Genomic DNA, 21,865 nt, shown 5'->3' with positions numbered 1-21,865 from the left:
TTTCAGAAACTTCGCCTTTTCTTTAGGAGGGAACAATTTGTACTGTGCTTGGAGAATAAAAAAGAGCAATGAGGTTGTTTGAATGGTGATACTGATTTTGGGAATTTCTTTAAGTTTTCTTTCCACGATCAAAGTAGAGGTGAAAGAGAAATATGATTGAAACGAAATACTGCCGAGGTATATAACGATTTTAGTTGGTGTGATGATCTGAATTTGCGAAATTTTTTCACACATTGAGAGAGGGGGCGCACTCTTCGGGACTAGAACGAACTCTTAGGTGAGGAATTTGCGATGGAGCGAAGCTACGTGTTACCCTGGTGTAATAGTTTTCCAAACCTCAGTTCAAAGAAATAGCGATTCCCAATTGCATTTTGAAAAAGTACATTCGAAAAAGTAATCAGCAATAAAGTTTCATAATTAAATTAAGTCATTTTAGGCGAGCTCGAAACCTGTCCTGGTCTTGTATAACATCTGCAGAAAATGACATTCGTGTATATCTTAGAAAATTTTCAATTTTGTTATCAGAATAGAGAGAAAGCATGCACTGTCTCACGCAAGCACGCGCACGGACTCGAACCCAATGCCGGTATAGATCACAGTTGCCCTCGCGTCAATTAGAATGTTGCGTATACAATGCTGAATGGCTTCCACCTTCATGTTTCAACTGTTAGCGTCAAACATCCCCGGGTAAATTTTCCAGATGTTTTGCATTTATAGTTCGTTGTTAAAATTGTTTACCCAACGAAAAGAGCAAGCAGTGAGGGCCCCACAAGCACTTAAAGGATAACATAAAAAGTGAACGCTGTACGCTGCTTTCTTGAACATCCTTGATTGCACAATGACAGTTATATCTAAATCTAAGATTCCTCCATGGACCGACGTCTTCTCGCAGATCGAGGACATTGTATCAAACCAAACTGACGCGCCCTTCTGTGTAAGCATTCCTTATGGACTCCAATTACAGAAGCATCTCTGGAATCCTGAACGCTTGCGAGTCGTAAGACACGTTAAAAACGGGACTGGACACAGCTTTATATCTCATCACGGTGTCGGAAAGAAAAACGAAATAAACATCTGGAAATTTTCGAAGGAAAAACAGCCAGGAAATTTAGCAGATGGCATCAAATCAGTCTCCACAGATCTCAAGTTTTTGCATATTTTGTTTTCCCAAAGAAGATGGGTTTATATCACGTATTGCAATGATTTGTCCATCAGAGTCTTTAGCGCTAAATTTTGCCCTGTATCTACCACATCGGTAAACAAAACAGTTCTCAGCCTAGCTTACAATGAGATAAGAGATGAAATCGTCACTGGAGTCGCCGGCGGAATAATGACATGGAAGTTCTCTGTTGGTCAAAAAGATCCCTTAATTCCCGGCCAGTTAATAAGCTGTTCTTTCAAGCCGTTTGACTGGGTCATGTCACTGACGATTGATAATATGTCTAAGCAGATATTGGCGATATCTGATGTGAGGATATCCATGATAGATCTTCACAAAAACACAGAGAGATGTTTTTTTCAAAAGAAATGTGACTTTTCCTTCACCACTTGTGTGTTTTACAACCCTGCCAGTTTCTTTATCACAGGTAGGAGGATGGCATGACGGACGACTGTCTTCATTAACACAATAGGTCGTTACAGATGTATGCTAATCAACTACCCCTCAGATGAACACACTTAAATCTGTTTACAGGTTCATTCTATTCCCCTGCCGGTCATTTCTTTCTTCATTGATCTAGTAAGTTACTATCCCAGTTTCGTGTCGTCAAGAATCACTGAACACTCTGTTTTGTTTTCACTGTTCGAGTCTCCATTGCGGTTCAGTTTGTTTCTTAAAGTTGTTTCACCCTATGGTGCAAAGATTTAATATTGACATGAAGTTAATTCATCGAGCTGAGAGGTTGATTTTTCACACATCTCGGCCAATTTTTGTTCTTGTAGCATAATGACTTGCCTTATCTCTCCACAAGGGAAGATCATGTAGCTAACGATCTGTCGCTGTCTATTACCTACGATATTTTCTTTAGGTGACAAAAATGGATCAATTCGAGCCTGGAGCACCAGCCTTAACGGTTTTCCTTTGGTAACTCAGTTTCTAGGTGAGTTAAAATCACAAACGACGTATATTTTCAGTCCAGTCTATAACATCATAACAATAGATCAACTGGCATCAACCATAATGACACTCTGTCCCTGTTAATCTTGAAGAAGCTCTGTTCTCAGCACAAGTTTTAAATCAATAATATTTCCCACTTTACAATATAGGACACACTTCTGAGGTCACAAAGCTCCTAGTTCACCCAAGAAAACCTCTCTTACTGTCTAGTTCCTTGGACAGAACCATCAGAGTATGGAACTTCGATACATGCGCACAAACTTTCAAATTGGAAACAGGTGAAGAGGTGATCAATATGAAACTACTCAGTGACGACCTACTGTACTATCACTCGCACCATCACATCAAAATATGGAGTCTCAACTTATTTCACAGTCTTTTTACTGCTCTGAGTTCGAGGATTAGAAAATGCACTAGAATAAAATCCCCAGGGTACCCCTCTCGGGTGTTAGTTCATGCTGAGGATGGTGGAGTGCGGTTGGTATCTCCAGTTCATGGGTACGAGCTTACAACTCTCCTGCCCATGACAACCATGGCAACTGATGTGGTGGACGTTGCTCATGATCCTAGACAAGAGAAGATTTACCTCGTGCTAGGAACCAGAGAAGTGTTGGTATTCGAGAGTGACACAAACCCGTGTTGGTAATGCAAAGAAATTTTTAGTATTGAAAAATCGTCATAACTAAGCGCTGCACCAAAACCTCTCAACGTCCTTAATGCTTAGAAGAAATTGATATGGAAACTTCGTAGAGATATTTTCGGGAATATGAATGCTCGTACACAATGAACTGAATATTTCGCGCTTTATAATTGGTTGCTGATGAAAATCTCCTCATATCTATATCTACCTCCTGAATCACAGGAAAGCAAAACTATGAAGTTCTGGGTCAATATCCCTAAAAAACGCAAGGGACAACATCAAGGACACAAAGGTGGAGAACCTAACTTCGACAAAAATGACTTAGAAATTCTTGCTTTGTAAGGAAAAAGTAGCTGCGTCGGCCGGGAATCGAACCCGGGTCAACTGCTTGGAAGGCAGCTATGCTCACCACTATACCACCGACGCTGTTCACGTTCACTAAACGAAAATACAGCTAGTATGCTAGTCCACGTAACAGGTTACGCAGTTAAGTAGATAAAAAAACACCTGCATCATATAAAATGAATGCGAAGACACAAAGCTTGAGATGGAAATCGAACGCACGGAACTCATAGTTGAACGATGAAAACGTTCAAAGTAAAGTGGTTTTAAATATCGACAAGACATTGATAACGAATCGAAAGGTGAAAAATAAAAATGTATAACTGTTGATCAGCCGGCAGGATTCCTGAAATGCATGAAATTCAGTCTTCGATTGGTTTCGAAGCAAAGTAATAAGGAAAATAAAATTCTAAAACAAGCCTGTTTCATGTTCACTAATTTAAGGTGAACATAAGGGTCGCACAGGTCGTTATAGATTTGGAGGACCTAAAATCAAACAAAATTTAAATCAAAATTCATGTTATCTTTAGATTAAATCGCTATGTTGGCCGGGAATCGAATCCGGGTTAACTGCTTGTTGGGAATCTATACTCAGCGCTATACCACCAGTATGGACCTAAACATGCAAGATTTTTTTAAAAGAATTATCAATGCCTTATTCAAGGTTTAAAGACGAAACTTGCCAGTGCCGGATAGGGCAAGAAAAAAAAATTGTTGCCTTACTTGCATGTTGATCATCATTTCAGATCAATCGAATCTAAACAAAAGAGACAAACCAACACAGGTCCCACCGAGATTTGAACTCGGATCGCTGGATTCAGAGTCCAGAGTGCTAACCATTACACCATGGGACCTGTCCGCATGGAAGATGATACCAGGAATTCATACAAATTGTTCTTCTAAACTGAAATGAATACTTGCGCTTTGTTGCCATTGACCCTTCTGAGCCCGCCTGATTTCAATCATTTTTTTTTTCCTTATTTTGTTGCACATGGTGCCCAGGTTTGAAAATGCTTAAGAAGTTTTCAGAATTTAGAAAGTGAAATTTTCCCCATGGTTTGCTTGATTTTTTACGAGATGAGAGAATTAGAGGAAAAGAGTTCTATGCAAGCTACTTAATCCAGGAACAGAGTTTTTCATTCAACTTATTTTCCCTTGTTGTGTGGATCATCATAAGATCTCAAGTGTAATTTTGTATAACTAAGCACGATAAAAATTTTCATACCAACAAAAAAGAAAATTTACAAGTGCTCGTTTAATTCAAACAACACGAGAAATCATATGATTGCGTCTTAATAATAGAAAAGAAAAAAGGGAAGATTGACAGTCAAAACAAATAAAGTTTTGACAACGCGCGCTGTTCCTGACGGTCCAACAAAAGACTTTTAGTACTGAATGTAGCTGAACGAGGGCTGTCTCTCTCCCCAGTGCACACCAGTTGTGGATGCCCGATAGCCCTGATGAAGGAGTCTGCAGCCTAGCCCTGGTTAATGCTGAGTTTGCCCTTCATGAAAATGAACTACCTTTGCAGTCAGGGCTACTCTTCGCAGGACATTTCAATGGACAGATATCACTCATAAGCGGCAAAGGTAAAACAGTAAACAAAAGTTTGGACTGAAATATTTTATTAGGCGGTCTAACTATGTATCTTGTTCACCTCTTTCATGTCGATTCATTCTTCAAGAGAATTATATTGCGAGTGAAAGTGATCGTCTGCAATCAATGTACAGATAAATAATTTGAATATATCAACAAAGTTGAAATGGTAAATTGGCTACCGTTACGATTATAAAAGCTGACGTTTCGAGTGTTAGCCCTTCGTCGGAGCGAGCGTTAGCCTTTCGTAGAGCGTTAGCCCTTCGCTCCGACGAAGGGCTAACGCTCGAAACGTCAGCTTTTATAATCGTAACGGTGGCCAATTTACCATTTCAACTTTGTTGATATATTCGAATTATTTCGTTACCACCACCGACGCAGCCTCAAACAGTTTTTTTAGAAAATATCAGCCTTTATTCAATGTACAGATAAAGTCTGGTTTTTTTAACAGATTTGAATCATCTTTTGTTGATGCTTTTGCCAGTCAAAGGGTGGAACAGATTGTTTGAATGTTCAATGACGCAGGATATTCAGTACTCTACAGACACCTTTTTGAGTGAATGAATCAATTGTGAGTGAGGAACGCACCAACTCACGTGGTTCAGCGATGAATGAACTTGAATGATTCCGGATTAGTTTGTCATATAACCAAATAAAGGAAGTTCCTAAACTTCGCGTGGGTGGAAGACGAAGAAAAAAATCCGATCCCACCGGGTCAAAGCTAAGACTTCCCAATCCTACCGATAAACTTCTGGAATACTGAAAGCTACTGAGCAAACTTGCCATCTTATTTGTTTGTGAGATACAATGAATATATGAAGTTCATATATTTTTTAACTGCGGTATTAGATACGTATGATGGACGATCCTCGCAGTAGATAGCGCTATTTAGGCAATAGCGAAAATCAGACCTGAAAAAAAAAATCAGGTCTGTACGGGATTCGAACCACTGACCGCAGGCCGTTAAGTAACGGCCTGCTCTCAGTGTTAGCTCAATTGGTAGAGCGCTGCACTAGTATCGCAGAGGTCAGTGGTTCGAATCCCGTACCGACCTGATTTTTTTTTTCAGGTCTGATTTTCGCCATTGCCTAAATAGCGCTATCTACTGCGAGGATCGTCCATCGTACTTATTTGTTTGTGAAGCTTGCGTCCTCACCCTCATATGGACAATAAAAATCCTTAAAGTTACTCGTCGGTGTAATCAGTGTGTGATGCTTCATTTTCTTGTCGATTAGATGTTTACATGAGAGAGAAAATTCAAGCCCACCGAAGCCCGATTACTTTCTTAAGAGTTTCTGCCTCTTGCACCGAGTCACGCGATAGCCTTGCGTCTCGTGATCACCTGATTTCATGCGGTACCGACTGCACGGTCAAAATATGGCAGCTTATCCACCTGGAAAGGAATCAAGTTTCCATTCTACAAGTTGCACTTGTGAAATTGCTGCAGGCCCCAAGAGATCTTGCCATGGCAGGCAACACTTTATGCTTAGCAACGACTGATAACAATGTTATCATGTGCAGGTTGATTTCATTTCAATTTTTTGGGATTGATGTAGAGGGAAATGATACAAAGAATTCCTGTAATTGCTTTAAAACAATAGGTGCAAAGTGATAGTTACAACAAAACGAAAAGTGTATTTTTTTCTCATGAGCCTCTTTCCTTTAAGAATGTAGACAGATTCTTAGAAAGATACTTACTCAAGCTCAATATCCCACTTGAAAATAAACAAAGAATTTAGCTAGAAAGTTTACTTTAACGTGACTTGCAAACAGCCTGTGTAAATTTTTCTTTTGTTTGGTTACCTTTCTAGAGTACAGGCCGACGAAAAAAGGAAAATCAGCCTTTTTAACACTTCTAAAAAGTCCCATGAATTCCTAATGCATTCCAAAGATGAAGGACACTCTGCACTCATCAACGGGGTAAGATATAAAAATAATTTTGATAAGAAGAACTGAATTCCGAGCGGAAACTGATGTCTAGTATTCTTGTTAGGAAATTTACAGCATGGGTGGCTCTCAGTATTGTAAAGTTTTACAATACTCTAGACGGCAAGGAGTAACTAAATGTGACCTAGAACCCAATCCAAAGGCTAGTTGTGGTAATAACCAGTTTTATTTTGAACATCATATGAAAATCATATATGTGTACTCCGGTTTCATAAAATGTATGAAAGCGATCCTACCAGTAATAAACCCTGCTTACGTAATAGTGGAAATAAGGCCTGAAAAAAATTCAGGCCCGTACGGGATTTGAACTCTTGACCTCTGCGATACCGGTGCAGTGCTCTACCAACTGAGCTTACAAGCCAACTGGGAGCTGGTCATTATGTTGGTTTTTAATAAACCCGTGAAGTGATGAGTCAATGTTTGTGAATATATGAAATCATATATTTGAACTGTGGTCAACTGACCAACATAATGACCAGCTCCCAGTTGGCTTGTAAGCTCAGTTGGTAGAGCACTGCATCGGTATTGCAGAGGGCATAGGTTCAAATAATTTCGTACAAACCAGCTTTATATTCTTCTTTAAGTTATAGAACTTCTGCTCTCGCTCCTATTAATACCTTTCCCTGAGCGGTGTTTGCTCTTACCATAGTTGGCCCACAGTGTCAAACACATGCATAAGTGATGAGATTGTCGGAGCTGAATGTCTCAGTGATATCGACTTAAACCTAAGCCACTTTACCGACATATGTACATTTCTCTTATCCAACAGCTGTCTTGTTGTTCGACGCTTGGTTTATTTGCAACATCCAGTGAAGATCAATACGTCAAGATATGGAACACCGATAATCAGCTTGTACGAGAGATGTGTTTTGACGACTCACTATGCGGGGTGTGCTTTGCAAATTCACGAGGCGACATTTTAGTGGGTTTTCAATCTCATATCAGCCTGGTTACTATTTTGAACTATTTACCACTCTCATATTTGGAAATTTTGTCCCGAATGAACTTTGATGATGACCCTTTTGAGGATCAGGTGCAGTTCGATGATCTATTGAAATTTTGGTACGATCCCCAGCGTGTTCCACGAATGCATCTCGAAGCCAACAAACGAAAGCCACTAGAATTTACAGAAATAAAGAGACCCAAGAAGAGGAAAAATCCCGAACGAGTGAGCGCAGCAAACGAGTGTGTTTTTTTGATGCATCGTAACGAGTGGATAAAAATCGTTCGAGCACTTTCCATGGCATGATCTGGGTCGGATCCAAGATTTAGTCAAGGGGAGTTCGGAGAATTGTCTGAGGGCATGCTCCCCCGGGAGATTTTGAAAATTAGGTCTTCGGAAACATGATTTCCAGTATTTTGAGGGAAAATTTAGGGGGTTCGACCGAACCACCCGAACCACCCCTGGATCCGCCTCAGATGATGTATTTATTTCATACATACTGAGATTTATGTTATTGATCGACACATTTCAATGATTGGAGGCAAATGACTGTGAAAATACATCGCTCGTCCAGTCAGAGACACGAACGATATTACCTCACAGTGTAAATCTCACTGTGTATGAAATACGTTCTAATTCTTGACTGTAAGGCTACCTGTTTCCTTTAAGAGGATTTTCTCCTATTTGATCTGTAATCATTTTTTTACAAGTTATCATACGGTGGAAATGACTCCGGCACAATGTCAGACTTTGCTGAAATTCCCAGTGAAACTGAAACCGTGACAAATTTGGGAGGGGGGGGGGGGGAATGCAGAAAATTGTGACCTTTTTTTTTTTTATGGTTTCCCATACTTCTGAGGGACTCGCCGATTATCTAAATGTCTCATTTTGTGGAGAAATCACCGACAAATATAACAGTCTCCAACAAAACAGATTCTTACGACAGACCAAGACAACCGCACAACAACCATAATAGATTGTGTTGTCTTAAACGAGGTGATATTTTTTACGTAATGCGACCAACAGTAAGGAACAAATATGTCGAACTTCTTGTAGAAAGAACCTGTGATTGTAAAAAAAAAACAAGATAAAGATGCGGGACAGGGCCTGTTCCAGCAGAAAAGACAATCTAGGAGGCTATCTACTAAGGTAAGGGAACACTACGAGAAGTAAAAAATTATTCAAGTGTTTACCATTTTATATGAAATTGATACCGTGTATAAATAAAGCTTATGTATGTATGTATGTATGTATGTATGTATGTACCATGCCTTGCATTTTTTGACAAAACTTCACATGCTGTTTTTTTTTTTTTACATGAGTATTATGGTTAAGTATTTATTCATTATTATGCCTTATGACCTCTTATTTTTACCCAGGGCAAAATTCTCTATCCTCTGTGTTTATCGTTCCTTAAAAATATACAAATTAAACCTCTTATAACAGTTGAACTGCTTTCATTTCTAATAAAATTGATTATTTGCTTCTGCGCTATCTCCAAGAAGTCGTGTGGGGATAGTAATTGATTTACTCTCATATGACATTTGCCTTGTTTAACTTCTGGAGAGACTAATCATGGGCTAAGTAATAACCCCATATAATAAAGATATGCTGGTCGAACTGGCCCACTGAGTAACGCTTCTTCCTTCGGCTGAGGTTGTAAGTGCTTCAGAGAGCTATGCACATTACAGTTTGTTCATCTTGAAAAATGCACCTAAATGATCAAGTTAGTTACTTTATTTCTCCTCCCTTGGTCGTTGTAGATCTCCCCAAACCAATATTTTGAGGTTATTGCCTTACATTTTGGGTGAATTTAATATGTACATCGAAGAAAATCAACTTAAGATATAACTCAAATGTTTCTGTTCCTTTGTTAAGATTCACGTAATGATGGCTCTAAGGCGGTTATCCAAAATTTCGTCTAAAAAATCACTGAAGAAAATGGCAAACAGCATTCTGGTAAGTGTAAAAGTTTACAAGTTTAAAAGTTCACTCCTACACGAGTGAACGTTACTGAGAGGTAAGTTCTTGTTTTTCTGACACAGAATCAACTTTGGCGGCGTGATGCATGCCTTTGGGTTACTACCGACGAGGAAGAAAATGCTTTTGCGAGTCAGTGTCTCAAAAATATGTCATCTTTGATTTAAATCATGATTAAAAGTCGTAAGCTTGCCTGGAAAAACGTGGTTTTTAAATAACTGCTTCCTGTGAATGCCAATGCATTGATTAGTCCATAAATTTCGGGCTCTGTTCCACTTAATCAGATTGAAAACTAAAACCATTCGTGACTTCGCCGGTCAGCTTCATTCCCCATCCTCTCCAAAACGAAATACAGAAATTATTAGGTGGCTTCATTGAATGCAGCTCTTTTTTATTGCAGGAAAAGCAGGATGAGCCAGCCAAAATAGAGGATAGTCAAAATTTGCAATCGCCAGAGCCGTTACCTGTCAAGAAAGAGACCCCTAAAAGATACTGGCCATGTGCTCCCGACGGCTTCATCCCAAACTCGGTTGTTCGCAAGTTCGTCAAAAGACATGAAAAAAGTGATGTGGAGGCGGAAGAGAAAAAAGATGAGGAGGGAGCCGAGGACCTTAAAACCTCCGGTGAGACATTATTAATGCTTAATTTGTCGATCGCATATTCTCTGCGTACCTTTGGCGGGAGTAGATGTGGTATGACGTATTTAGGAACTCTTAAAGCAATCACGAAGTTCGATCAAAAGAATAACCGCATATTGCGATGAAGCGAAGGGGAAAAAAAAGCAACAGAACATGAAACTGACAAACTACGAATTGTGTAATCTCTGATACTCTTTAGGGACCTGAATTAAATGACAGTGTGAGCAAGGGTAATTTTTCTCTGAACTTTTCTCCTGAAGACTTTTGGAACCTCTGGAAATCATTGCAAGAATCACTTGTCAAACAAAAAGAGATCGAAGAAAGCTATAAGAGGAAAAAAGAGGCAGGCAAGGCTAAAAGGCGGAAAGGATCCAAGTTAGGGCGTCGTTTAGATCCAAGGCCTCAAACAGGAACATCAACCAGGTATTCTCCGACATAATTAGCCCCAAACCAATGTAATGGGCAACTAAGCCTACTTATCTATCGCCTTTTCGTAAGTAACAATAGCGCATCATGATGGAAAGTAGTTTTCATGTTGTTCCTTTATCCTGACAACGTGCATAAGTCCTATCATGGCTAATCCAAGGATATACCGCGTTAAATTTTCATTCTATATGAAACGAGGAGTCAAAACCTACAGAATCATTGAAACCGTTACAACAAATGTCGTTCAGTTTTCCTCCTTAATTTTTGTTTTACGCTGCCAGTGAAGAGCCACTGACAGTTGTTGAGGAGGAGGACGAAGAGGAGGAAATCAAAGAGGAAGAAGATGAAGATGAGGATGAGGAACAGGAAGTAGTAGAACAGGAAGAATCCAACCAGAGTCCAGAGACGAGTCCAGAAAGCAATCCTGTGTGCTCACCTATGGAGATTCAAGAATCACCAGAAATTTTTGTTCAGGAGAGTGATGAAGAGGAAACTGACGTAGATGTATCCGGGTATCCTTCCAGCGAAACTGATAGCGTGGACAGCGTCACGAGGGTTAGGAATCGAATTGAAAAAACCCAGAATTTAGCGAAGAAATTTTTTTCTTATGCATTGATGCTGTCACATTATTCTGTTATTAAATGTAGTTTAAAGAGGTGATGAAAATTAGTGATTAGTGTCGTCTTAGCGCAATTATCAAGACGACGATGCAAATTCTGATTTACGTTTTTCTGTTTCGATATTTCGGTTTTACTCCATTCAACCCTTTATCCTACCTCGCTGTTTCCTTTGCTGATGATCTACCCACTCTTCCATTTTCCTAACCCTTTTGGTAAACGACATACCTTAGATTACTGTTCGAATTTCCCCAGCTTGAGACCACATCCAATACGCATTTGCTTTCTCGCATCCGAGGCAAGGATTGGTATCCAACGTTGCAGAAATGGACAAGTCCCACTGTAGATACAGTTTTAGACAACATGCTGAGCGCTCTGAAGAAAGAGAATCGTCTAAAGAACATTAAAGACATCTGTAAGGAATTTCAGAACATTGAGAGGTAAGGGCCATAAGAACATGAAGACCTCTGTGGCCGCGACAAGATTTGAAAAGATCGCGTCGCCAATCGCTACAGACTTGCGGCCATCATTTGTCATCTATTAATGCAACATATTTTTTCCAAAGAGAGTTTGGAATTCCCGAGGAAAAGATGAACGAAATACAAAGACAGTTCATACGAATGACTTCTAATGAGGATCCATCGATCCGTCGGGCAGCAGTCTGGGCTCTAGGTCAATTAAACGTTCACCGCGATGATGCGTATCTTTCCTTAGTGCGCAGACTCGTAGATGATGACAGGGACACCCGAGAGGAGGCAACAAAAGTTCTTAAAGATCTCACAGGTATTTTAAGGAAGAAAACAAAATATCACTTACCATTAAAATGAAACATAAGAAGGCAACAGCTATGGACTAGTGTCTACTGTAGGTAATATTTTTTAACCGCGGATGTTCGAGTTATCTACTCTATAGTATTGGTGCTTCGAAAACCATTATTATTTGACAAATAATTCAAGATGTGGAACCCGGTAACGTTTTGCGCGTGGAGACTCTTCTGAAGCAGAGGTGTATTCCTTTTTTGGATTTAAACTTCGGGAAAGAGTTATGACTCTGGCTGGTTGCCATACCTTCGTATTTTATGATGTCTGATTTGGTAAAAGTATTTAAAAGAGACGCACAGAGAGAGCAAGGTTCTACCTTATCAAATTTTCCAGCTCGAATTTTCCAGCTCGAACTTTTCGGCGCTGATTCTAGCGCTATTACGTAATCATCTAGGCCACAGTGGCAAGGAGGTTCAACAGCAATGTGGTTATTCCGGTAACATATCTGGCAGTTTACGGAAGGAATCTTTCTTCCCATCCTCTGCAGATGTGGAAACTAAGGAAGGGCTTTGCCGCCTATTAATAAACACGGGGGTGGTTCATTTCCACCTGCCATGCAACGACAACGCCGTGTTGCTTGAACTGGCTGATAGACTGAAACTAGGCAAATACAGAAAAGAGGGAAACGTAACAGTTGTGGAGGAAGAGGACGAAAAAGCCTCCTCCTTCAGTGATCTTAGAACAACATTAAGGAGAAAACCCTTTAAGGCCAAATTCAAGCACCCAGAGACAATGGTATGTAAACTTCGCCTCATTAGTTGACATTGATAAGTTGTAGTCTGTCTGTTTTGAGCTGATTACATATTAGCCATTGACAAAGACCGTAAAGAATTTTGAAAAGCTGAAGTACTGATTGTCAGCCTTTCGTCGAAGTTAAGTCTGACTCTATCTGTTTATTTGTGCGCCTGCAAAACAATTCTTTGGAAGGCCTATTTCAACTATAAATTACCAATACACGTAAAATAACCTTCAAGTGTTTGTCAATAGTGTATTATTCTATCATTGTTTAATCTATGCTAGGTATCGTCTGTTTTTGTGTGAATGAAAAAAAAAAAACTGTTTTAATTGCTTTACACTTCCCACAGAAATATCGACTAAGAGGCGCTCCTCCCAGGCGACACGGTATACTCGACAGATCACCGTCTTTAGAGGAAACAGACAAATTTAAGGCTATTTTAGCGGATTCGGCATTAGGATGCAAGTTGTTACAGAACATGGAGTCATTTAGACCAGACATCACGCACAGCCAAGCTCCGGAAAGAGCAAAAGATGTTGTGAAGAACTCATTGATTGGGGTAGGTGTCCTGTGCCGACCATGTTTCCAACGAACTTTAGATAGTGCCTAGTATTAGAATTAGGATAGAGGCGTTAGAGATCGTTTTGCTCGGTTTCCAAGTAAACCTCCCAATCGCTTGAACAGGAAACAAGGTGATGGCTTAACTTTTGTGCAGCAGTCCTGCTGTTTATTAGAGATACCTCTTTAAACTTGTTGGTCTAATTAGGATTTAAGATCGAAAGAAAACGTAAGGCACGATATCATAGAGAAACGAAATGGAATTATTTCTCGTCTCCGACCATGCCAATTCAATTCGAGTTACAATAGGCCTTTTGCATATATATGCACGATCCTTCGCAGTAAAGCACTATTTGAGCAATAGTGAAAATCAGACCTGAAAAAAATTTCAGGCCTGTACGGGATTCGAACCACTGACCTCTGCGATACTAGTGCAGCGCTCTACCAATTGAGCTAACAAGCCAACTGGGAGCAAGCCATCAAATTAATTTGACATAAACCCGTAGATGATAAATCAAACAACAACAAACATATGAAACATATGTATGAACTGCGGTTATGAAACGTATATATGCACGATCCTTCGCAGTAAAGCACTATTTGAGCAATCGCAGTTCATACATATGTTTCATATGTTTGTTGTTGTTTAATTTATCATCTACGGGTTTATGTCGAATTAATTTGATGGCCTGCTCCCAGTTGGCTTGTTAGCTCAATTGGTAGAGCGCTGCACTAGTATCGCAGAGGTCAGTGGTTCGAATCTCGTACAGGCCTGAAATTTTTTTCAGGTCGGATTTTCACTATTGCTCAAATAGTGCTTTACTGCGAAGGATCGTGCATATATACGTTTCATAACCGCAGTTCATACATATGTTTCATAGGCCTTTTGCAGTTAGATATCACGTGCTTAGATACCGCATAGCAGCGCCATACTGGAGAGCAAGCACTCCAGTGATCTCAGAGAAAACAGAGATCACAGAGGTCTGCATTCAAACAAAGAATACAGCGGATAACAAGTTAAAGGGTATCCCAATTCGAGAAATCTTTTAAGTTTTAATCAACAGTTTCCTTGGAGTGTATCAGCGAAAAACGAATTTTGGTGGGATTTTGCTGCTGATACACTCCGGGGAAGCTGTTGATTACTTCTTACTGGATTTCTCGAATTGGGATACCTTTTGACCTGTTATCCGCTGTATTCTTTGTTTGAATGCAGACCTCTGTGACCTCTATACTGTGTCACTGGAGTGCTTGCTCTCCAGTATGGTGTTGCTATGCGGTATCTAAGCACGTGATCTCTAGCTGCAAAAGGCCTATTGAGACGCTGAAGATTATGTAAATTAAAAATAAAGGAAATGTGTAACATTCTATCGCCTATCGCTCTACACGAGCCAGCACGCTTGTCCTACGAAATGGGCGAAAGAACGGGCGAACGACAAGAGATCGTCGTGGTTGTCAAGGAAACTGTTGCAGAACGCAATGTTTTTCACTTTTTCTAAGAACCGCCATTTTTCACTCGCCAGCTACGTTACTCGTTCTCGCTTCGCTCGATAACCTGGCACAGGCGATGAACGGCTTCGTTCTTCCCTATGCTTATTTTACTTTCCTTTTTTACTCAAGAATTGAAAAAGATAAAGCCTTTGCTTGATGTACTCGGAGAACGTAGTTAATTACGCGTTGGTTCCACATATATTCGCTACTTCTGCTTGTAATATAACTTGAAATATTGGCTTGTTCGTTTTTTTTTTTTTCTTCCAGGGGGCCAGTGTTTCTTCGCAGCAACCAGATCAAGAATCGCGCAAGGACGATGACGAAATGCAGAGAGGTATTGTTGAATTAAGTTTATTGAGTTCTGTTTGGTCCAATGCCATTGGAAGAGTTTATCACACCAACCATTCTTATAGATAAATTAATGAAGAGACTGTAAATACAAAGGATTACATAAATATTCCTAACGCAAAATGTAAATTAAAGGCTTGAATTCAACTTAATTTGATTGATTTTTCAATGCACTGGTTTGAATTGGCTCAGTCTAAATCACTTTTTCTCACTTTAGTCGGAGCCGTGCTTACTTTCTCTGTGACAAAAGAAACGTGAGTTTTATATGTTTGTACTATTCATTCTCAGATAAGGAAGGAAGTGATATTCTCGCTTCTACAAGCAAGCAATTCAGTCGTGGGGGAAAAATTACTCAGATCAGCATATTAGGTAAATCTGGAATTCAACTTTTCATACCAGCTGAATAAAGGCTTCGCTCCGGCGAAGGGCTAACGCTCGAAACGTCAGCTTTTGTAATCGTTACGGTGGCCAATTTACCATTTCAACTTTGTTGATATATCCAAATTTTCATAACAGCGTTTACTAGCTTCAGAGAGAGAAATCAGAAACGGTTGTTTTCGTCCTTTTGCTTCATGCGTTAATTGGGTTTTCAATCTTCTGACGTGAATTGGCGCACTCTGATATTCCTATCTTATTCTTAGATCATCATCATTATTAGAATTGTTATTATTTTCATTATTATTATTATTATTTTATCAAACAACAACAAACATATGAAACATATGTGTGAACTGCGGTTATGAGACGTATATGAGAACGATCCTTCGCAGTAAAGCACTATTTGAGCAATAGTGAAAATCAGACCTGAAAAAAATTTCAGGCCTGTACGGGATTCGAACCACTGACCTCTGCGATACTAGTGCAGCGCTCTACCAATTGAGCTAACAAGCCAACTGGGAGCAGGCCATCAAATTAATTCGATATAAACCCGTGGATGATAAATCAAACAACAACAAACATATGAAACATATGTGTGAACTGCGGTTATGAGACGTATATGAGAACGATCCTTCGCAGTAAAGCACTATTTGAGCAATAGTGAAAATCAGACCTGAAAAAAATTTCAGGCCTGTACGGGATTCGAACCACTGACCTCTGCGATACTAGTGCAGCGCTCTACCAATTGAGCTAACAAGCCAACTGGGAGCAGGCCATCAAATTAATTCGACATAAACCCGTAGATGATAAATCAAACAACAACAAACATATGAAACATATAACCGTCTCATAACCGCAGTTCACACATATGTTTCATATGTGACAACATATGAAGGATCGTTCTCATATACATTATTATTTTATGTTTGGCTGTATTTTTAGTCAGTGTCTTTTTCTTGGACGGGGGAAGGGAGAAAGGAAATTCCGCTTATTTGCTCTTTGACCTAAAAAAAGGCTTAGTTCGGATTCTGCCTTTTACACCCTTTTCTTATTTCAGATTGGTTCTCACCATTCTCAAAAGAAGGAGGAATTCATATTCCCGCTGCTACAAGCGGGAGATTCAGCGGAAGAGATACAATGAGTAAGAGTGGAATTAAATTTTTCATTTCAAAGCTTACACATTTCCAAAGCAAAACCGAGTAAGCATTATTCACATTTTTTTGCTTCAGTTGAGAAGCACATGGTCAGTTGCCCCTATTTCAGTGCCGGTAACCGCTTCAATAGGGACCTTAAGCAACCACGACGGCGACGGCAACGAGGACGTGGAAAAACAAGAGATCTAATTGGCAGAACAATAGCCCAGCACGTGCATTTTGAAACTTTGTACATTTCTTAGCCGTCCTATGCAAAACAACAACGTGAAATCGCCAAAATTTGCCTCGTCTGCGAACCGAAACTGCGACGGCAAATTATTTTAATTTCCATTTGGAACTCAACGCTGCTTTTATACGTCATGCTGAAGTTCAGCTGTGGCGTCGTATGAGACAGTAAGCTCCTGCAGCCATTTTTAAAATTCTAACTAAGAGTAGAAATTCATTTTTTAATCGAAGTCTTCCTTGGCGTTGCCGTCGTGACTGCTTAAGGTCCCTAATGTTGTCACGTTGTTGTTTTGCAGAAGACGGCTAAGAAATGTACAAAGCTTCAAAATGCACGTGCTGAGCTATTGTTCTGCCAATTAGATCTCTTGTTTTTCCACGTCCTCGTTGCCGTCGCCGCGGTGGTTTCTTAAGGTCCCTAGTATCATCTTTAGCTGTTTTGGCGCCCAATGAACGATTGGTATGCCTCTCATTGCCGACAAACATCATTACGTTTCCACGTGCGTATTTAGAACTATCAGTGTCTTTGAAAAATTAAAGTATGTACCCTGCACACTATATTTCTTTTGTTGTCTTTGCTAACCCCTGATACTCTGAAAAGCAAAGGATCTCACTTTCCAAGATGAATGGGAGAAAAAACTGCTCTAATTTCTCGGGAGTAACTGTTTTTTTGAGCTGGATCTGTAAATGAATAAAATTCCATAAGAGATCTTTTTTCCTGATTCCTCTTATTTTATGTTGTGCCTTTTGCTATCTTTCAATACACGGGAAAACCTTGCTTCTATTTAGTCCCAAACAAGGGAAACTTTAAAAGCTTTGAGGAAATCGCGAGAAAAAAACTTAAATAATACCTCTATGAGTCGAAATGACCCTTCTATCATGAAATATCACGAAGAGGAAAAACGGCCTCTATTGGTTTATTCAGTTATGTGTTTACTCATATTTCATACGTTCAATTTGGTTTTTTAACCTAACAGTGACAATAGGACGAAGCATACAAAAAGATCACAAAACACAGTGTAGAGCACCATCTCAGAGAATGAGTCACAGGACACAGAGTAAAACATCTTCCCGTGGATTGAGTCAGCGCACCACTGAATTGCAATCAAGAATGGAACCCAAGGATCAAAAAAGACAAACTCTTTTTCATCGGGAAGGCCATACACAATATTTAACTCTAACAGGGATCCTTACAGTAATTGGTAAGACCATGGGAGTAAATCAGTCGAGTGCTAAACTGCTTTTACTCAAGCTGAAGCGGACGAAACGGATCATAGCAAAACAGATTTCAATGGACGACAATACAATCCAATCATATTACAGTGTTGGTGACTTATTGGAAACCTGTTGTAATTTGCCTCCATTGGTGGATACTCTGACGACTTTAGCACGCAAGGCGGCAAAGACTAAACAAGAAATGATGGTGAGCATGCGAGGACTCTTCCAATCCGAACTGCTGAGCTTCACGCGGAAAGGAGACTATGTTGTCATCAATGGCCTTGGAAGGCTGCCTGCAGAATATCATGACGATCTACAAGAAACAAGGCTAGAGGTATTTGAGAAATTGAAAAAATGCTTAGAAAATGATGAGTTGTTTTCATCAAGTGAAGTCAAAATGGCCAAATCATTTACAAGTCTGCTTGAGCATTTACTGTGGTTTTGCGCTATCCTGGAGCCCGAGATAAAAGTGCATGAAACAACTCACACATCTGGAATGGAAACATCGAGTCTAACTATGAATAAGACGATCTCGCAGACTCATGAGATAAGTTTTTCAAGAAAGGTGAGTTTCCATAACTCCATTGGGACACTGAAATTTACAACCAGTAGTTAAAGGCCAAATCGCAGTTATTGAGCCAAAGGGAATAAGAAAATCACGGTTAGATCTACTGTAACAGTTTCGTTTGGTCGGTTGCTCTGCTCTTTTGTTGATCAAGATGACTCAAGGCCTAGAAGTATCAGTTATAATCGAGAAAATCAAACTTTCTGTATAGCAGCAGTGTAATATCACATTGTAAAGAACATCAGTTTCGACTGAGTATCTTGAAATCAAAACCAAACACTAAAGCGCGAGACAACCGAAGTGACCAATGAAAGTCGCAACTGGTTTTAGATTTGATTTTGAACGGTCGAGTCCGAATACTTTCAGAAAAGAAACTCTTTATGAGAAAAAAGAGTAACTTGATTTTCATTCATTAGAAAACGGACGAGCATGCTCAACCGATATTTGAACAGGCGTCACTTCATCATCGTTTGGGTCCAGGCAATCACGGACAGCGACTGCTCAACTCCACACTGATAAGAGCCAAAGCATTGAGTGATTCAAAGCTTCGGACCTTAAAGGAAACGCAAGAGTTTGTAGTTATACCGCTTCCTCACAGGTTGTCTGTTCATACTGGTAAGTTGTCCTTTTTTGTAGTGTCATTTATCTAAATTTCCGCTTCTAAGATTACTGGTTTTTATCGATTCTTAAATCTACCATTCAGAGAAGAGTTTCAACATCATGTTTGGTCGCAACATAAACAGGCACGACTATACAATTCGCTTTCTAAATCATTAACTATTCGGATTAAATTGTCTAAATATCATTGATAACAGTCACTGAGAAGTCCAAACGGTTTGCAAATAAACCCTTTTGGTAAATTTGTTGATGTTGTTCCTTTTAAAGGCTTTTTACGCTCTCCCGGGTTTTTACTCTACAAACTACCACCCAGGCCTTCTTAGGTCAAAGAGACAACCTCGTTCCCTTAGTCTTTTCCTTCCCTTGGGGTTGGGGGCACCCCCCTCCCCCTAATAAGGGAAAAGGCCAGGGTTGAGAAAGGCCATGGAATCGAGGTTAGTCAAAGATGCATTGAAGCCAAATGATTGATGTACTGAATAAAAGGTGCAAGAATGCCACAGTAATATTCTTTGTGCCCAAGACGCTAAAATGGGATATCCAATTAATTCAATCGGAAACTTGAGCAGAAAGTGATTTTTAACATTTTGTGTCATTGTCATCCATTTTCAGGGATGAAAAGGGAGGGAGAAAGTCATTTTGGAATAATGGAATTGACATGGCGGGCGGGAACACCGCTACCGTCCTCAAAAAGTGAAGCCTGCCAAAAAGAAAGAGCTAGCAGTCTTTCTGAACTATCCGGTAAACCAGTGCAACTTGAGGAGCACTATCGGCTAGAAGAGAAAAAGCAGAAATCAAAATCCAAAGTTCCAAAATCAAAAAGTGTCCCTCCACTTTCGCATTGTAAAGTGAAGCCGTTTGCTGAAAAGCAACTTACTTTATTCCAAGCTGTGAACAGTTTGAACAGTAAAAAACGTAAGGACTTCCTGGCAGGACTCATTGACTACATTAACAACAAAAATATCATCAAGAAAAAATTCCTGGATGAAAATGGAAACTTGTTACCTGAGAGTTTCACTGACGTCCCACAGCCTCTCAACACTGCCACTCCTTTTTCTGTCCTTATCTCTAGCTCTTCCACTATGAGAATGATCAATAACGGCGCAATGACGTCAATAAAATCGGGCGAAAGCTCTGGAAGGTGTTCGACATTTTACGATCAAGCGCGTGACTTAACACGTGATACTCTCTTGCGCGATCTTGATGAATTTCATCTTCCTCCCATTTGGAGATTAGGAGGACATCACCGAAGGCGCTGAATTTTTTTTTTACATGTAACGGGAGAGAAAAGAGCATCTCGTTGAATGTTATGATTTCAATAAAGGCAGCAAGAAAAATGGGAACATTCGTCAATGCCTGAATCTATGGGCGAAGTGTCATCCTTAAAGTGCGGAAATAGATTGCAAACCGTTGTCGGTTAGAAAAGAACCCGATATCACTAATTCCACCGGAACTGTAATTGTGTTATCCTCGTCAATTTCTCACACCTATGGTTTTAATTGATGGTTACCTCGTAGCCTCACTTTCGGGTAAGGCCTCTGCTTATTTGGCGGATAGATAGAAGGGTGACTTGCCTACGGCGGGCTACCCCCCTCTGAGCGAGCCAAATTCTCCTATATTTCCGTACAAAACTTGGCGAACCATTTACATGAAGAACAAAACGTTGGCTCGGCTAGGGTAATCCTTTTTCGATGGTAGGCTTACTCTTCTGGTCGCGTCAACTTTTGGCATCTAAACACTTTCGCTATCCCAGCCAGGTTCTCTCGGTCAAGGCGAGACAATCGGAGCATGCGCGAGCGCTGTCGCCATGGCTCGATCGATCAAGATCGGTAAAGAAGTAGTCTTGGGGCTCTTTTTGTGTGGAGTCGATTATTGGCTGCATGCTTCAAGGGATAAAAAGGCCTGTGTGAGTTCAATGCCACCGACTTCAACGCCAACGTAATGAAATTACATGACACTAACTACTCTGGACCAGTCGAATTAACAGTCTCCGGAAAACCCGTGAAGGATATGTCGAAAGAAGAATATAAAGCCTATAAAACGATCCATGACAGGGAAGCAGAACTGAACAGAAAGGGTCACAACCGCAAAAATAAAAATCGATTAAATTGACTCGGCCAGCTCTTGGCTCGGGCTAAGGCAAAGGGACCAACTTTTTTCTAATATAAACACTCGCTAAAGTTGACACAGCTGGGAGGGTGATTTTCTGACTCAGGAAAACTTTTCTTCATATGAAGAGAGTTTCTTAGATGCCGGGCCAAAAAATTTCAAAATTTAAGAGCGTCCGTGACAAGGCCATTTCACCACGGTATTCAATTCGATGCATGTGCAAGTCAACTTGTGACGGCATTTGTTCACATGAAAGCTCTGGAAAACTTTTTGCTGTTGGCAAACATTGTACAAATAGCCCTGGAAGATTTTCATTAGCAGCGACGTTGGGGTCAATCTCTTTGCTTAGTTTCTTCTTTGTTGAAACTTTAAAGACCTCGTGCATAAAATTGAAACCTCAAAATGCAA

At 40.0% G+C, this 21,865-nt stretch overlaps 1 protein-coding gene and 2 non-coding genes across 3 annotated transcripts; 1 reads left to right on the top strand and 2 right to left on the bottom strand.

Annotated features, from left to right (window-relative positions):
- Nucleotides 1-357: 357 nt before the first annotated feature.
- LOC111326716 (uncharacterized) lies at nucleotides 358-20,687 on the top strand. The gene is made up of 22 exons (XM_088734631.1): nucleotides 358-1,586; nucleotides 2,028-2,099; nucleotides 2,266-2,758; nucleotides 4,527-4,687; nucleotides 5,930-6,215; nucleotides 6,506-6,614; nucleotides 7,411-7,809; nucleotides 8,641-8,733; nucleotides 9,463-9,543; nucleotides 9,965-10,187; nucleotides 10,463-10,625; nucleotides 10,910-11,183; nucleotides 11,501-11,685; nucleotides 11,811-12,028; nucleotides 12,554-12,801; nucleotides 13,152-13,361; nucleotides 15,116-15,182; nucleotides 15,485-15,565; nucleotides 16,632-16,715; nucleotides 17,928-18,733; nucleotides 19,150-19,348; nucleotides 19,961-20,687. Exons 1-22 carry the CDS (start codon nucleotides 839-841, stop codon nucleotides 20,605-20,607), a joined length of 5,847 nt encoding a protein of 1,948 aa, XP_088590757.1. The 5' UTR covers nucleotides 358-838; the 3' UTR covers nucleotides 20,608-20,687.
- Nucleotides 3,111-3,182, bottom strand: Trnag-ucc (transfer RNA glycine (anticodon UCC)). Its single transcript has one exon. It is a non-coding gene; the product is annotated as a tRNA-Gly (tRNA).
- On the bottom strand, nucleotides 3,881-3,952 carry Trnaq-cug (transfer RNA glutamine (anticodon CUG)). The gene has a single exon. It is a non-coding gene; the product is annotated as a tRNA-Gln (tRNA).
- Nucleotides 20,688-21,865: the final 1,178 nt, after the last annotated feature.

Source organism: Stylophora pistillata, chromosome 1 (assembly GCF_964205215.1).
Source record: "Stylophora pistillata chromosome 1, jaStyPist1.2, whole genome shotgun sequence".
In the NCBI taxonomy this organism is placed as follows: Eukaryota; Metazoa; Cnidaria; class Anthozoa; order Scleractinia; family Pocilloporidae; genus Stylophora; species Stylophora pistillata.
This window is presented reverse-complemented; position numbering and strand designations above follow the sequence as displayed.

What these genes read in the sequence shown, in the direction of transcription:
- LOC111326716 (XM_088734631.1), top strand. Translation starts at nt 839, where the DNA reads ATGACAGTTATATCTAAATCTAAGATTCCTCCATGGACCGACGTCTTC. An exon ending in TTTGGTAACTCAGTTTCTAG is followed by an intron (nt 2,100 to 2,265) that starts GTGAGTTAAAAT and finishes TTTACAATATAG; the next exon opens with GACACACTTCTGAGGTCACA. An exon ending in AAATGGCAAACAGCATTCTG is followed by an intron (nt 9,544 to 9,964) that starts GTAAGTGTAAAA and finishes TTTTTATTGCAG; the next exon opens with GAAAAGCAGGATGAGCCAGC.